This window comes from Cucurbita pepo, chromosome LG13, assembly GCF_002806865.2.
Source record: "Cucurbita pepo subsp. pepo cultivar mu-cu-16 chromosome LG13, ASM280686v2, whole genome shotgun sequence".
Classification (NCBI taxonomy): Eukaryota; Viridiplantae; Streptophyta; class Magnoliopsida; order Cucurbitales; family Cucurbitaceae; genus Cucurbita; species Cucurbita pepo.
In genome coordinates, this window is record NC_036650.1 from 5,450,737 (window position 1) to 5,465,162 (window position 14,426).

General features: G+C 35.0%; 2 protein-coding genes across 4 annotated transcripts; both read left to right on the plus strand.

The window, feature by feature from the left end:
* The first annotated feature begins 1,230 nt into the window (after positions 1-1,230).
* Positions 1,231-5,358, plus strand: LOC111808177 (armadillo repeat-containing protein 7). The gene is made up of 7 exons (XM_023694007.1): positions 1,231-1,468; positions 3,458-3,570; positions 3,682-3,718; positions 4,085-4,158; positions 4,248-4,341; positions 4,501-4,583; positions 4,968-5,358. The coding sequence occupies exons 2-7, from the start codon at positions 3,499-3,501 to the stop codon at positions 5,136-5,138; spliced, it is 531 nt and encodes a 176-aa protein (XP_023549775.1). The 5' UTR covers positions 1,231-1,468; positions 3,458-3,498; the 3' UTR covers positions 5,139-5,358.
* A 1,758-nt stretch (positions 5,359-7,116) lies between these two features.
* LOC111808785 (cytosolic isocitrate dehydrogenase [NADP]) lies at positions 7,117-13,019 on the plus strand. Of its 3 annotated transcripts, none has more exons than XM_023694956.1 (16): positions 7,117-7,301; positions 8,149-8,192; positions 8,274-8,383; positions 8,626-8,663; positions 8,793-8,870; positions 9,227-9,280; positions 9,348-9,449; positions 9,539-9,621; positions 9,735-9,838; positions 9,953-10,021; positions 10,103-10,218; positions 10,369-10,403; positions 10,901-11,043; positions 11,137-11,259; positions 11,356-11,434; positions 12,707-13,019. In XM_023694956.1, exons 1-16 carry the CDS (start codon positions 7,253-7,255, stop codon positions 12,716-12,718), a joined length of 1,239 nt encoding a protein of 412 aa, XP_023550724.1. In that variant the 5' UTR covers positions 7,117-7,252; the 3' UTR covers positions 12,719-13,019. The 3 variants fall into 3 exon arrangements, with proteins under 3 accessions (XP_023550724.1, XP_023550726.1, XP_023550725.1); XM_023694958.1 differs by having other exon boundaries at positions 7,118-7,301; positions 11,356-11,461; XM_023694957.1 differs by having other exon boundaries at positions 7,118-7,301; positions 11,356-11,442.
* The last annotated feature ends 1,407 nt before the right edge of the window (positions 13,020-14,426 follow it).

Consider the following 14,426-nt stretch of genomic DNA (forward strand, 5'->3'; position numbering starts at 1 on the left):
GTCAACCATAAATAAATAATTCAGGGCCTATAATTATTGTGGGACAGGGGTTGTTCTCAAATATTTAATTACAAATTAAATTCTTTTCTTTATTAAATAAATAAATAAAAACGACATGTCAAGTGCGCTTTTCGGCCACGTCACCTTCGGCTGTACACTTTAACACGTGTACATTTGATGGACCAATAGAATCCCGCCCTTGTGGATGTCTCCGTCCAACTGACTCCTTATTGGGTGCATTCTATGAGAACCACAAGGATTACTAGGCGGTTTTCCGAGCTCTGGTAATGGACACGTGGCGTTTTGTTTGGAAAGCTGGAACTTTCGAGTTTGCTTTTTTGATGGTGAGGTGTCACATTTTGTCTTCTTCCATTATTATTATTATCATCCTGTCATAGCCATTCAAATAAGATAAGATCTTTTTTCTTTTTAGAGTAAATAAATGTTTCACCTAGTTTCCTTTTTTAATCGTTTTATGTTATATATTTTTTAATTTATGTTTGTTTCATAAAAATATCATCTCGACTACCGAGATATTTAATTAAGTTACCGAGCTCTGTAGTAAAGGTAAATAGTTGTGGTGTTGTGGACAACACGTAGTTAATAAGTATGAGCCAATTGTCTAGATATTTTTGTTTGAAATTGTTAGAGATATTTAGTACTAAATTATACTTCAATTCAATTCTTACCATTGTTAAATATATAGATATTTGACTTATTATCATAGTTATCTTTCCATATATTGTTATTTCTATTTATTACTATTTTTATGTCCTCGTAATTTATTTGATTATAAACCAGAGAGATTTCACACCCTATTTAAATGCGGTGGATTAAGCAAACATTCTCAAAAATAATATAAACGTTGAAAATTAATTACACATATTTTTTTAGTTTAGTTCGTAAATTTTAAAAAATCTTAAATAAAATCGAGAGTTATTAGATGAAAAAATTATATATTTTTGTTTAAGTTTGAAAACTAGGCTAAATTAATAAAAATAATATCGGTCTACCGAATATTCATATATTAACCTTTTTAATATTACTTTTTAAAATTTATTAAGACAAAAATATTTTTAATTTTTGTTAAAAGGTATTTTTAAATAAAAAAAAGAATATTTATTTTTTAAATTTTAAAAGTATTTGAAAAACAGGATAATTTAAGAGTATTTGGAAAAAAAAAAAAAAAAAAAAAAAAAAAAAAAAAAAAAAAANTAATTTTAGTTTCTCGACCCGACCCGACCCGACCCAGTGTTTGGGGTTTCATCAGAACGACCTTCGACTCCTCCAGCTATCAGCATCCTTCCCCTCTCACTCCGACTCTCGCATTTGCCGCCAACATTTCTGCTGCCGGGATCATCGACACTCACCCACTGTCGCTGTTCCTCTCTGTTGGAACCTTCTCTGGTCGGGAGAACGAGCTTGGACTCTCACCATCTTCTGGGTCTCTCTCACGTTTGTTTATTAGGTAATGATCTTCACTGACGTTTGCTTTAAATTGATTTATTCAATTGACTCAATAATGAATTTTCTCTCTCGCGATGCGAAATTTTTGGCTGGCTTGATTCATCTTTGTATTGTATTGATCTGTAGTTGCTGATATTTGGAGCTGTTATTGTTGAATTAGGGTTCTTGTCGCTATAATTTTAACTGATTATCGTTTTCTGGCTTGATTCATCTTATTCTTCATCATGTCTTTGCTTTGGGCTTCCCCAAAAGGCCTCATAGCAATGGAGATAGTATTATTTGATTATAAACCCATGATCATTCCCTAAATTAGCCGATGTGGGACTTTCATCATCCAACACCTCCCCTCGAACAAAGTACGCCTCCCCTTAATCGAGGCTCGACTCCTTTGGAGTCTTAGTCATTTTTTACTATGCCTTCGAGGAGGCTTGACTCCTTTTCTTTTGGAGTCCTTTGTTCAACGTTTGAGGATTTACCAATCTATTGGCACGACTAAGTTTAGGGCATGGCTCTAATACCATGGTAGATGAACACAACTCTCCACAATGGTATGATATTGTCCACTTTGAGCATAAGCTCTCATGGCTTTGCTTTGGGCTTCCCCAAAAGGCCTTGTACCAATAGAGAGAGTATTCTTTGATTATAAACCCATGATCATTCCCTAAATTAGCCATTGTGGGACTTTCATCATCCAACAGTATCGCCATTCCTTTGTCCTTGTATGAATGAGTGTTTTGGCATATCCAGCAAATCTATATCATTAAACATAGAATAATGTCAATCTTTTTTGTTAAAGTATTGATATAATTAAATTTACCATAACCCATCTGCTTAAAGTTTTGGGTTGAAGGATGATTTAACATGGTAATGGAGTGGGAGATCTTTAAATTTTTGTAATGTTGTTTCCTCTGCAATTGATGTCGATTTTCATTTGTCGGGTCTTCTACAAAATTTCAAGTCTATCAGTGAAGGGATTGTTAAAATATTGATATAATTACATTTATTATAACCGCATCCGCTTAAGTTTTTGGGCTGTTTTGCGTCGATCTCTTGATTGTCGAGGAGTCTAAGTTGCTTCGTTAAGCTTTTGGGTTGATTGGTTATTTAACGTTTTTCGAAAAAGGAAGTTCAATTTGTTCAGCTTTTTTGTTACTGGCTTTCACCCTCACCCATCATAATTTGAACTACCTAAACCATTGATAAAAGCTTAACTCAGACCAGAACTAGAGAGAGATTATTAGAAGGTTGTGTAGAAGTTTAAGGATTGCCAAGGAGTCTTGAGTTTCTTCATTAAGATCAAATGAATCTAAATCTTTTCAACATAGTTATTGTTTAAGAAGGTTGATGGAAAGTGATTAAAAAAAGAAAAGAAAAGGAAAGTAGATGGAAAACTGTTTAAAAAAATGAGTGGAAACACAAAATTGGAATATCCGACGGTTCTTTTCGATGGAAATAGTAGATGGAAAAGCCTAAAGAGGACAATATCTGCTAGCAGTGGACTTGGATGGTTACAAATGGTATCAGAGCCAAACACTGAATGGTGTGCCAGCGAGGACCTTGGGCCTCAAGAGCGGTAAATTGTGAGATCCCATATGGGTTGGAGAGGGGAACAAAACATGTCTTTTAAGGGTGTGGAAACCTCTCCCTAGTAGACGCGTTTTAAAACCTTGAGGGGAAACCAAGAAGGAAAAGCTCAAAGAGGACAATATTTGCTAGCGGTGGGCTTTGGGCTAGGGGTAAGGCTATTACACCTCATGAGCTTTGGTTGGTATGATTCATGTCAAATTGTTTTGGAGGTTTAATTTTTTTTTGATACCAAACCTTACTTCCATTGGGAACTATTTTGTTGAATGATTGGTATGTTTTAAAATTACCGCACTTTTGTTAATTCAAGAACTTCCCACCGAGCTCGGATGAAACACTGAAGGTGGCTTATTACCACACTTTTTTAATCCAAAAACTTATTACATTTCTCTGTTTATATCTTCAGTTCTGAAGGTTTCATGGTAAGTTACTGCAACGTCGACAGCTATGTTCACTAACGACCAGAGGCAAGCAGAGCGAACTGGAAGATATGGAACTCCAAGGCTCCAGTACCTCCAGGTACCTTTCATTGAAGCTAAAACATGGAGTTTTATTATTGTTCGTTGGCTTATGTGTTTTTATTTGTAGTAAATTTGATTTTTGGTGCCTTTTCGGGTTTTTTTTTTGCAGGAATTAGTGAATGAATTTCAGAGCTCAACTAGTCAAGGTACGTTTCTCGTTCCGAACTAAGCACGAGAATTTTAATAGAAATTATTGTTTAGTTTTTGTTCGTTTTGAAAAGTTGTGGGGGAATGAGAGATTTCTAGCCCTCTATAAATGTGCTTGGGAGCGTTTTGTATTGCCTAAGGACATACCTTACTGATCCCTCTAAGCATCACCAAATATTCTTCGATTTCTGATATTTCTGTAACGATAGCGCTGTCTCGTAGATTAATAATATAGTTTAAAGAATTCTACTTACAACCCTACAGTGATGAGGACAAATTTTTTCTAATGAATTCCAAAATGTTATGTTTGTTTTGTTATAAACTCGAGAAGCTAACAGTTTGCGTCGGTCCTCTTGAACTCGCAGAAACAAAAGAAAGAGTCGTTGCAAATTTGGCAAACTTCGCTTATGATCCTTACAATTATTCCTTCTTACGCCAAGTATGAAATCTCTACTTCTAGTATTGCAATGCTTTGTTTCTGAGCTTCATTTTTGAAACTATTTTACTGAACTGTAACTTCGCGAGCAGCTAAACGTTCTGGAGCTTTTCTTGGACTGCATGACGGAGCCAAATGAGAAGCTCGTTGAATTCGGTATAGGAGGCATCTGCAATTCTTGCGTTGGTGCGATTTGGAACTCGAACCTTGGGTCGTTTCGTAATTTAGTACTTATTTGATTTATATGTGAGTGCTGTTTGTTCTATTGATGGGATGGGATGGGATGGGATGGGATGGGATCACTAGCTGATCACTGATACATCTATAGTTATTGTTTTTGTCCAGATCCTGCTAATGCTTCCATTATAACTAGGTGTGGAGGAATTCCTCTCATCATTGAATGCTTGTCAAGCCCTGTAAGAAACACTGTAAGTTGAGAACTTGTGCGCGTTACTTCTTGTTGTGTTTTCCGAAAAGAAATTGACCATATCTTGGGCATATGCACAATGGTTAAAGAAATCCCGTTCCATAACCCAAGCCCACTGTTAGCAGATACTGACCTCTTTAGGCTTTCCCTTTCGAACTTCTCTTTAAGGTTTTTAAAACGCGTATGCTAGGGAGGGGTTTCAACACCCTTATAAAGAATGTTTCGTTCCCCTATCCAACCCCCCTTCGGGGCTCAGCGTCCTCGCTGACACTTGGGTCCTGTCACCGATCGATGTGGGACCCCCCAATGTGGATTGTGGGATCCCACATCATGTGTCCGTTGAAAATGCATTCACTAATGTGGTAAACTGAACGATTCTTATCAGGTGAATTATGCGCTTGGCGCCTTATATTACCTCTGCAATGCATCAAATAAGGAAGAGATTATGAAACCAGAAGTGGTAGATGTCATCAAGAGATATGCAGTGGCTGAGAGTGCGAGCTTCAGTAATCTGGCTAAAGCCATTCTGGACATGCACTTCTCTGATAGAAATTGAGTATCCGACATCCTCGATGGTGAATCGGGTGAAAGAGTTCGCACTGGTTGGTTCGGTTTTCCTCCGTTTCTACTTATTCTTTTACGATCTTAGGTCCCGTTCGATAATGATTTTCTGCTAAAACAAAATCATTTTGTTTTCTCGAGATTTTCATGTTGTTGTAGTTCATCTTGTTTTGAGTTGTTAATAAGATCTGATGGCATTCTCCAACAAAAATAAATAAATCTATTTTTTTAAAATAATAATAATAATAAAACTTTATGAGATAAATTTTCTGATAAAGTTCTGGGGCTTAAATGTCATTGTCACCATCGAACATTTAAGAAACGAATGAAACCCTTCTGAGTTTACATATTTTCTTTCTGACAGTTGGCCACTGATGCTGATTTTTACCATCTTTATGACCGTTTTGCCCTTCTGGCGGCTAAGAACCAAAATTGCCTTTTGCTATCATACTTATTATTATTATTATTATTATTATTATTATTATTATTATTATTATTATTACTTATCCTCCATTGGAAACCTAATGATTAAGGGTATTAGTCGGAATTTTAAAATTTTACCCGTAACAAAGCGATCTAATAAGTTTGACTAAATTGATCAATCGTAGGTTCGGCTTGGTGTCGTAGGTTTATAAGATTACAAGACAAAAAAAATTTCACTTTAGTGTCGTAGGTTCGGATCTATTCTATCTGCACTAGCTAGAGTGGAAAATAATTTTATATTTATGCAACGAAAGTCAATAGTGTTGACTGACTCGTCGTTTTGGACCTTTATGAACTCACATGTGTGTAGTAGCGGAGAATCAAACCTTGTTTTTATAACCAATATATATATATATATATATATATATATATATATATATATATATTAATTTATCAATTTGTCGTGGAATAATTTTTTAATAGTTCATTAAGATAAGACTCATGAATATATGTCGTATGATTAATATATTAATTATTAATAATTTATAGATTTATTACTTCGAGGTCGTTCTTTTATTTATTAAAGTTTAATAATTTATAATTATATTTATACGATAAAAGGTTTCAATCTTATTTTATTGTAGTTTTATTAATATTTTGATAAGTCAAGAATCTTTTTCTAAAGTTCAATTATTAAATTTGGAAAGTTTTAGGGAATATTTAGATTAACCCTAAAAGTTAACTGTTTTACTTTTAATTTTAATTTTATTCACAAATTTATATTTTATTTTTTAATTTTATTAATATTTTTAGTTAGTGATTTGTGTTAAATTTCTATTAATTACTTTAAAATAATTAAATTATTTTTTTTTTCATTTAAAAGGTCGAAAGGTATTAATTATATATATATTTTAAATGTACGTATATTTTTTAATCAAGCCCATGCAAAATTAATGGTAAGAATATTTTTTTTAAAGTTGGTCAATCTCGCATGCTGTACCGACACTCATTCCTCCTAAGTGAATAGTCGAATCTATCTCTTAGCGGTTCTTTTCTCCACTAAGAACTCCTTCCCAACCAGCCAGCCCGAACATTTTTGTAAGATTGGCTAATTCAAAGGGGTGAATCTGGTCCGAAGTTGTCAAAATGAATCATTTGCTTTATCGAAACTTTATCAGAGGGTCTTGGTTGACCTTCCTATTTTCAACCATTACAGTAGGTATCGACCAACTTTATGATACAGACAAATACAATAAAGAAGCAGTGTAAATGCAAAAGAGAAGACAGAAGATTCCTCATCCCGAACATATTATTGACTCAACCACAAATTTGTTGCGAGGGAGGAGTATTTTTTAAATAAAATACAAAATTTGAGTATTTATATTAAATTAATAGATGTATGAATATTTCGATAAAAAAAATGTAAAAAGAATTTTGTAACAAATTTGGTAACAAATGGCAATTGTGTAAATAATAGGCGGATTAAAGGGTAATATATGAAAGAAAGGAAATAAAAAAAAATTGTTTTTAAATCGGTGCCGCTTACGACGGTTTTCTTCCACCTACCACAACTCTTCGTTTTCGTCTTATTTTTTTGCTGCATCGGTTCTGTTTGTTTCTTGCTTTCTTCTCCACAGTCGATCTTCTCTGCGATTACTTCGTTCGGAGTGAGGGAGGTTTCTAATCATGGCTTTTCAGAAGATCAAGGTCGCCAATCCCATCGTTGAGATGGACGGTGCGATCACCATATACCTTGATTTCAATCTTTTTTTTTTCCTATTGCAATATGTTCATGTTTTTTCATTTTTCGTTGTTTCTTATGTCTTATGATATCGATGCTGCTGGATTGCTTTTGAATCGCTTAATATCGTAGGGGATGGGGATTTTTGTTTTCCGTCTGTTGGGAGGGAGTTCGTGTTTGTTTTTATTGCATTTGGATCTGTGAAGGTCGGTGTTTAATTTTGTAGATCTTTGATGTTTTTCTGTCGTAGTATATGTGTAGATTATTCATTTTATTTTCCATTGTCNAAGTGGTTAGCTGTTGGTCCACTTTTCCTGATCTATGAGGCCAAGCCTCAACCTTCATTTGTTTTCCCTTGGTGTTGTGATTTTTAAGAAATGAGCACTTCTGTTTTCTTTTCTTTGGTGGCGGTTAGCTGCCTGTGTTTTACATCAAATGAGAAGTTGTTGAATTTTCCCGTCATATGGATCAGTGTTCTGTTTCTTCTCCGTTGAACGTAATAATATGTTATAAGCTGGGAGGAATTTAGTGGAAGTAACATCTAAATCTTTATCATCGTAAATGACTGTGTTGCATGTTGTACTTACTTTTATTCCTGAACTCTAATTATGAGACAACTACCTTTTCCCCTGGTATGAATCCTGCAGTCATATCTTAGAGAATAATATAATGATTGGTGCATCCTAGAAGTTTCTATGGATTTGCAGAAACTGGGGGATGTGAATGTTATTAGATTTTCCTCTCTTCTTCATTGTAGATTTTATTTTCTTTTCCCCCAGCATTGTTTCTGTTGTTTTCTTTTTTACTCTGCATAATGTTACTCTTGGGATCCTTTGTACAGGAGACGAAATGACTCGAGTTATCTGGGAATCAATTAAGAATAAGGTATTGATTACTACAAATGTATATATGTGCATTTTTTTTGTTGCAAGTATCTGGCTTATATTTTTCCTGTCTTATTTACAGCTTATTTTCCCCTTTTTGGAATTGGACATCAAGTATTTTGACCTTGGCCTTCCACACCGCGATGCCACAGATGATAAAGTTACAATTGAAAGTGCAGAAGCTACTTTAAAGTATGTGGTGTTACCAGGGAGAATTATGTGAAGTCTTTTTTATTAAAGCATCTGATGCATCATGTATCTAATTGGACTTTCTAGCTACTCAATCTTGAAGAGCTTGTTTGATGAGAAATTATAGTCGACTTCATTTGCATTATTATTTTTTTTTTTTTGAGTTCTTTATGGCTTGTATATTTTGGAACTCAGTGTGTTCTAACCACGACCGTACTTTATTTGGGTATACTCTTTTGTTCTAGGTACAATGTAGCAATCAAATGTGCAACAATTACTCCAGGTATAATTGCCTTTCTAAATTGGAAAAGAGCATCTAATATATTGGCCTATTCTGTGTTTTGTTGATTTTACATTACTATATTTTAATGAGCATCTGGAGTTCTTATATTGGAAGAATGACAATTGACAGATGAAGCACGTGTTAAGGAATTTGGCTTGAAGCAGATGTGGAGAAGTCCAAATGGGACAATCAGGAATATTCTGAATGGTCAGTGCCCCCACTATTTGTACTTTATTATGGTTTGTCGAATTATTTGAAAAAGCTTTAAAGACTTATGACTAAAATATACATTTTTGCTTTATCAATTATATTGATTGAAGTCCAAGCGGATTTGAAAATAATATTAATTGTGTTTCTTGTTACAGTCCACTGTATTTTCTATATATATATATATATATATATATATATATATATATATATATATATATATATATATTTGTAATGGCTTGTAATTATTTGACGGGGAAGAGAGAATTTTGTTTCAGAATAGCTTTCCTTTGGTTCAACCTGTTTTGTAGTTATTTGTTTTTACTTCCAGGCTTACCAATTGGCATCTTCCGCAGGTACTGTCTTCAGAGAACCAATTCTTTGCAAAAATGTTCCTCGCCTTGTACCAGGTAATTGCTGTCCACATTGATTTTATATTTTGGTTTAGAATATTGTACTGATTGTGGTTGTTGTCAGGTTGGACGAAGCCTATCTGTATTGGACGACATGCTTTTGGTGATCAATACAGAGCTACCGATACAGTTATCAAAGGACCTGGAAAACTGAAATTGGTTTTTGGTATTTGAAATCCCAAAAACTGCATTTCTTGTCTAATGAATTCTCAATTGCTTTTATTTGATAGTTTCTTAAAATGCTGACTGTTGCAGAGGGGCAAGAGACGCAGGAGATAGAGGTTTTCAATTTTACTGGTGCTGGAGGAGTAGCGTTATCCATGTATAACACTGACGAGGTTTGTTATAGTATCCCCACGGTCTAATTAAGAATTTAATAAAATATTCTCAACCCCTTTCATGTTTCAGTAAGTTTCCCAAATTAATCATACAATGTAATGCTGCCTTGTAGTCCATCCGCTCCTTTGCTGATGCATCAATGAACACTGCTTATGAGAAGAAATGGCCTCTTTACCTTAGCACCAAAAACACTATTCTAAAGAAATATGATGGAAGGTATGGACTTTGATTTGTTATTTTGTATATGGATTATATGAAATATTTATGGCAACCTTTTCCCTGCACCTGTACCAATAATTTTCTTTCATTATGTTCATGAATTGAATGAAGATTCAAGGATATATTCCAAGAAGTCTATGAATCCCAATGGAAATCAAAGTTTGAGGCTGCTGGCATATGGTGAATAGCTTATGACTTGATAAATGTTTATTAAGCCATTCCCAGTTTGAACTGCTAAACTAATTATTCTGGTTCTTGAAGGTATGAACACCGTCTCATCGATGATATGGTGGCTTATGCACTTAAGAGTGAAGGAGGTTATGTCTGGGCATGCAAGAACTATGATGGAGATGTTCAGAGTGATTTCTTAGCACAAGGTATGTGAAAATTTGAGCACGTTCCTTCTTCTGGCCTTTGGTTTTTAACATTTCTATCATGTGGTTGCTTTCTTTGCTTAGGGATGCTAAAAAATTTATACTTGGCTTGCATTTTCTCCATCATTTCTAACTTTATGTTTTTGGTTTTAGGATTTGGATCTCTTGGGTTGATGACTTCTGTATTGGTATGTTCCATTCAAGTTTTCAATACGTTATTACCAAGACTAATTTTTATAATCTGCAAGTCCTTCAATTAGCAGATTGAGTTTGATTTCTATATTATGTTTAATCTCCTTGAACTTCATTGATATCTAAGGAAAAAAAAGGAAGACCGAACAATTACATTTGTTTGCTTTACTTACCAACATGAAAAGGTTATTCTTTTTGTGGGGTTGTATTTTTGTTCGCTTATTCATCAAAAGAAATAAAGCATCAATTTATGCCTTTGGAAAATATTTGAAGAAAAATAGCTGCTTTCTTGTGGGCCTCCACAAAAACGATGATTTCTAATGTGCTCCAACTTGTCATTTTGATATGCATTCTTACCATTGAAATTCACATGGGTATTAGATTACCCAATTTTGTTGGTTTTGAAGTGTATAAAGAGTACTATATCTATAAGGCTTCAGTATTAATGTGAATCCTTGTTGAAATTTGAAGTATGTCTGCACTTTGAAACTAGGTTTGCCCTGATGGAAAGACAATTGAAGCAGAAGCAGCTCATGGTACTGTTACACGACATTTTAGGGTTCATCAAAAAGGAGGTGAAACCAGCACAAACAGTATAGCGTCCATCTTTGCTTGGTCTCGTGGCCTTGCTCACAGGTAGTTATCATTTGGTTAATATCTCTTTGGTCCCTTGAACATTTTGATGTTAAAGAATATTTAGAAGTTAACTATTTATCACTGTTTGTAAAGGGCAAAACTAGATGACAATGCTAGTCTCTTAGATTTCACTGAGAAACTAGAATCGGCTTGTATTAGTACCGTGGAATCTGGGAAGATGACCAAGGATCTTGCTCTTATCATTCATGGATCCAAGTAAGTTCCATATTAGTCATCGTCATGAATGACCTCTTTCCACTCCTTTGCCATTAGATTGAAAATTTTATCACATTATTCCCGTGTTTGGTGCAGGCTTTCTCGAAACCATTATCTGAATACTGAAGAGTTCGTTGATGCTGTAGCTGAGGAACTAAAATCCAGACTACTTAAGGCATAGTGGTATTTTAAATGTTCAATGGTGAATAATTGTTAAATGTTCAAGAACATCTTTCTCATTTTCTCTTCTTTCCTGGATAATTAGTCTAGTGGGAGGAATGCTATTAATGCGTTTGGCAGTTTACTATCAATCCTTTTAAAGTTAAACAACATTAAGTGGAAAAGGTGCATTGAATTTAGGATAGTCAACTTGAGGTTGTTAAATAATTCCTTCTTTTACAATCCTTTTTCCCATGGCACCTGCACGTCCTTTGCATTTCTCTTAAGTGTGTAAAGATGTATCTTAGAAATTTTATCCTGCTCGTGGAAAATGCTAATTCCTTTCTTGGTTCACTTTTTTAATGCTTCTTTTTGCTTTCTATTGAAATTGTTGTGATATGCTTCGTAATTGTAATTGAACTTGAGATGTTCACTCCTTCCTGATGTAGGATCCTACTCCTTTTTCTTATGGACTTATAAATAGGTGTAGGACACATGTTAGGTGGGTTACTAGTTGAAGGACGACCCCCCTACTTCTATTTGTTTCATATTGGCTACCACCAATTTTTTTCTCCATCTCTTCTTTCTACTTCTATTTGTTTTCTCTTGCAGATCTCTTTTCCTTGAGCTATCAAAAGTGCAGCAGATTATATCTTAAAGTATTGCTTCCAAAATTTAGATAATAAAGCTCTAAAAAGTTCCAATTTTTTCCTTCGTTTCTTGTTCTTCTCGATTAGATCTAAGTTGGGTTCCTACATCGGGTTTGAAGATTCCTTATCACTCTCCTCTTTCATACTTCCACTTCTCTTTAACACTAAGGTTTCTGTTTCCCATTGAAAAGAATGAAAGGAGAATGCCAAGGAGAGTTTATTCATTGTGCATCAGCTATTCTGAACTGATCTACTCAGAGCAATCTCCTATTTGTGCTAGGAGATTCTAAGCTAATCAAGTACTAAGTTTTTGGTTTATACATGATCCGCAATAATATAAATGACTACAAGAGAGTGTGAGAAAGACGTTTCAGGACATAGGAGTGGAAAAAAAAATTATAAAGTGATCTTCCATCACCACCTTGGTAATTTCATTTTTAGAATAATCACGGGCAATGTTTAGTGGGCACCAGAGCCTTTCTGGACGTTCGGTTACTTCCTGGGAATCTTTTCATTGAATTTTTTAGCCATTGGACAATGTTGTGTCAAATAAAAGTTACAAAGTTACACATACTTTTTTACTTCACCCATGTTATTTTTTTTTGGGCGATTCAGACTCATTAGAGCTGACCTTGCAGGCTAGGTTGTGAAGTCTGACTGCTGAAATACCATGAAATGAACTAGAGAGGAGACAATCTAATGGAACGATTCAATTCAACCGTTAGGAGCTCTGAGGCTACTGTTGTGTTCTGTGTTTGAGAAATGTTTCAACGTCAATTGTCAAATAATGACAGCTTAAACCTTCTCAGCTGTTATAATCTATTTCCATTTTTCCCTTTCCCGGAAAATGGAATATGCATTTTATTTTCTTTTTCAGTTTAATGAGCTGCAATAATTATTCATCATGGTGTTCTGGGTTTCACTTTGCTGGAAAACGACTCTTCAATTTTTCGTAGGCTGTTTTTTTTTAATCATATAATCACTGTTTCTTATCATACTTCGTCATTGAAGAGTTTTATGGATACAGGAAAAATGTGCTATATTTTACTCACAAGCTGCTGCTTGTATATTTTTCTCAGGAAGCCAGTGGAGCGCACGAAGAAAATAGTAAGCTTTACGGCCTCAATTTCTCCTCTAGCCGTTCTTACAATCTTGTCAACATTTCTTATCTGAATATTTGAACTGGTTATTGTCTCAAGCCCCTTATTAATCCTCCCATAAAGTGTCTCCCCCATTGGCTCTTAGGAAAGATCAGCAAAGCTTGAGGGAGTGTTTATTAGGAAAATATGGGGCAAAGGAAAGGTCGGGGAGCCTTGTTATTTCTCACACTCCTAAAGTTGCTGTAGTGTGAAGGGCACTGTTAAGGGCATGTGCTGTGCTCCTGAAGGCATTAGATATTGGACTTAAATGGTACGGGCGAGGAGGGATTTTGTTAAAATCTTTCCTTCCTTAATGAAAGAACGAAAGAAGCCGAGGTTAAGGCAATGGAATTGCTTGACCTTGTTCTCGAAGGGAGAGGACAGAAAAGAGGAGACCGATAGGGAGAGTAGTTCAGTCTCATTCATCTTTCGTGTTTACAGTGAAGGGAGAGTAAGTTCATTAGCTGCTTTACCTCCTGAAATGAAGGGAATATCGGTGAAGGGGAAGGAGTTTACAAGTTTATAGTGAAAGAATAAATAGGGAGATGAGTGAGTAAATCTTTCTTGAATTTGTTGAGTCTTGAAAGCATAATCAAATTCAATCAAAGAGAAGAGACCGACAAACACCTATTCTATTCTATTTACCTCGTAAAAGAGTTCAATCTGTCTAATTCATGTTGAGTCTTTCCTTTCGAATTACCTTGTGAAAGAGTGAAATGAAAGAAAAAATAGGGAGAGGTGAAAGAGTTCAATCAGTCGTCTCCATTTGAATGGGCTGGTTTGTCCAAGGGTTTATCTTTGCATAATGAGCGTTTTTCTTCCTGTGCCTCAGTCTCTTTTTCTTCTCTGATGTGATTTGTTCTTTGTTATTTTTGCCATTTTGAAAGAGTTGACACTCCTCAAGCCCCCTATCTGGGTGAGGCGACTTACAAGATATTGCTTTCGAGTCTAAGCTCGGGTGGTAACTCATTTCCTTGGTGTCACTGTTGCCCAATTCAATTCCATGTCGAACATTTAGATGATGCTCGAGCTTGGGCTTAAATTGTGTCTGGGAACTAAGTGAGGGTAGATTAGATATTTCTTTCATACACTATCAAATTTTTTCTACACGGCCTTCTTTAATTAGATAGACGTGGTGGGCACCGTGAATTAATCATCGACATTGACATTTAGAACTTCATGAGAGAAGAGCGTTCGACAAATGGGTATGAAGCATATA

Bases quoted from the DNA above. Each gene is read 5' to 3' on its own strand.
- LOC111808177 (XM_023694007.1), top strand. From the start codon at position 3,499: ATGTTCACTAACGACCAGAGGCAAGCAGAGCGAACTGGAAGATATGGA. The intron at 4,342-4,500 runs GTGCGATTTGGA...GTTTTTGTCCAG, and splicing joins CATCTGCAATTCTTGCGTTG to ATCCTGCTAATGCTTCCATT. The intron at 4,584-4,967 runs GTAAGTTGAGAA...GATTCTTATCAG, and splicing joins CAAGCCCTGTAAGAAACACT to GTGAATTATGCGCTTGGCGC.
- LOC111808785 (XM_023694956.1), top strand. From the start codon at position 7,253: ATGGCTTTTCAGAAGATCAAGGTCGCCAATCCCATCGTTGAGATGGAC. The intron at 9,622-9,734 runs GTTTGTTATAGT...GCTGCCTTGTAG, and splicing joins CCATGTATAACACTGACGAG to TCCATCCGCTCCTTTGCTGA. The intron at 11,260-11,355 runs GTAAGTTCCATA...TGTTTGGTGCAG, and splicing joins CTTATCATTCATGGATCCAA to GCTTTCTCGAAACCATTATC.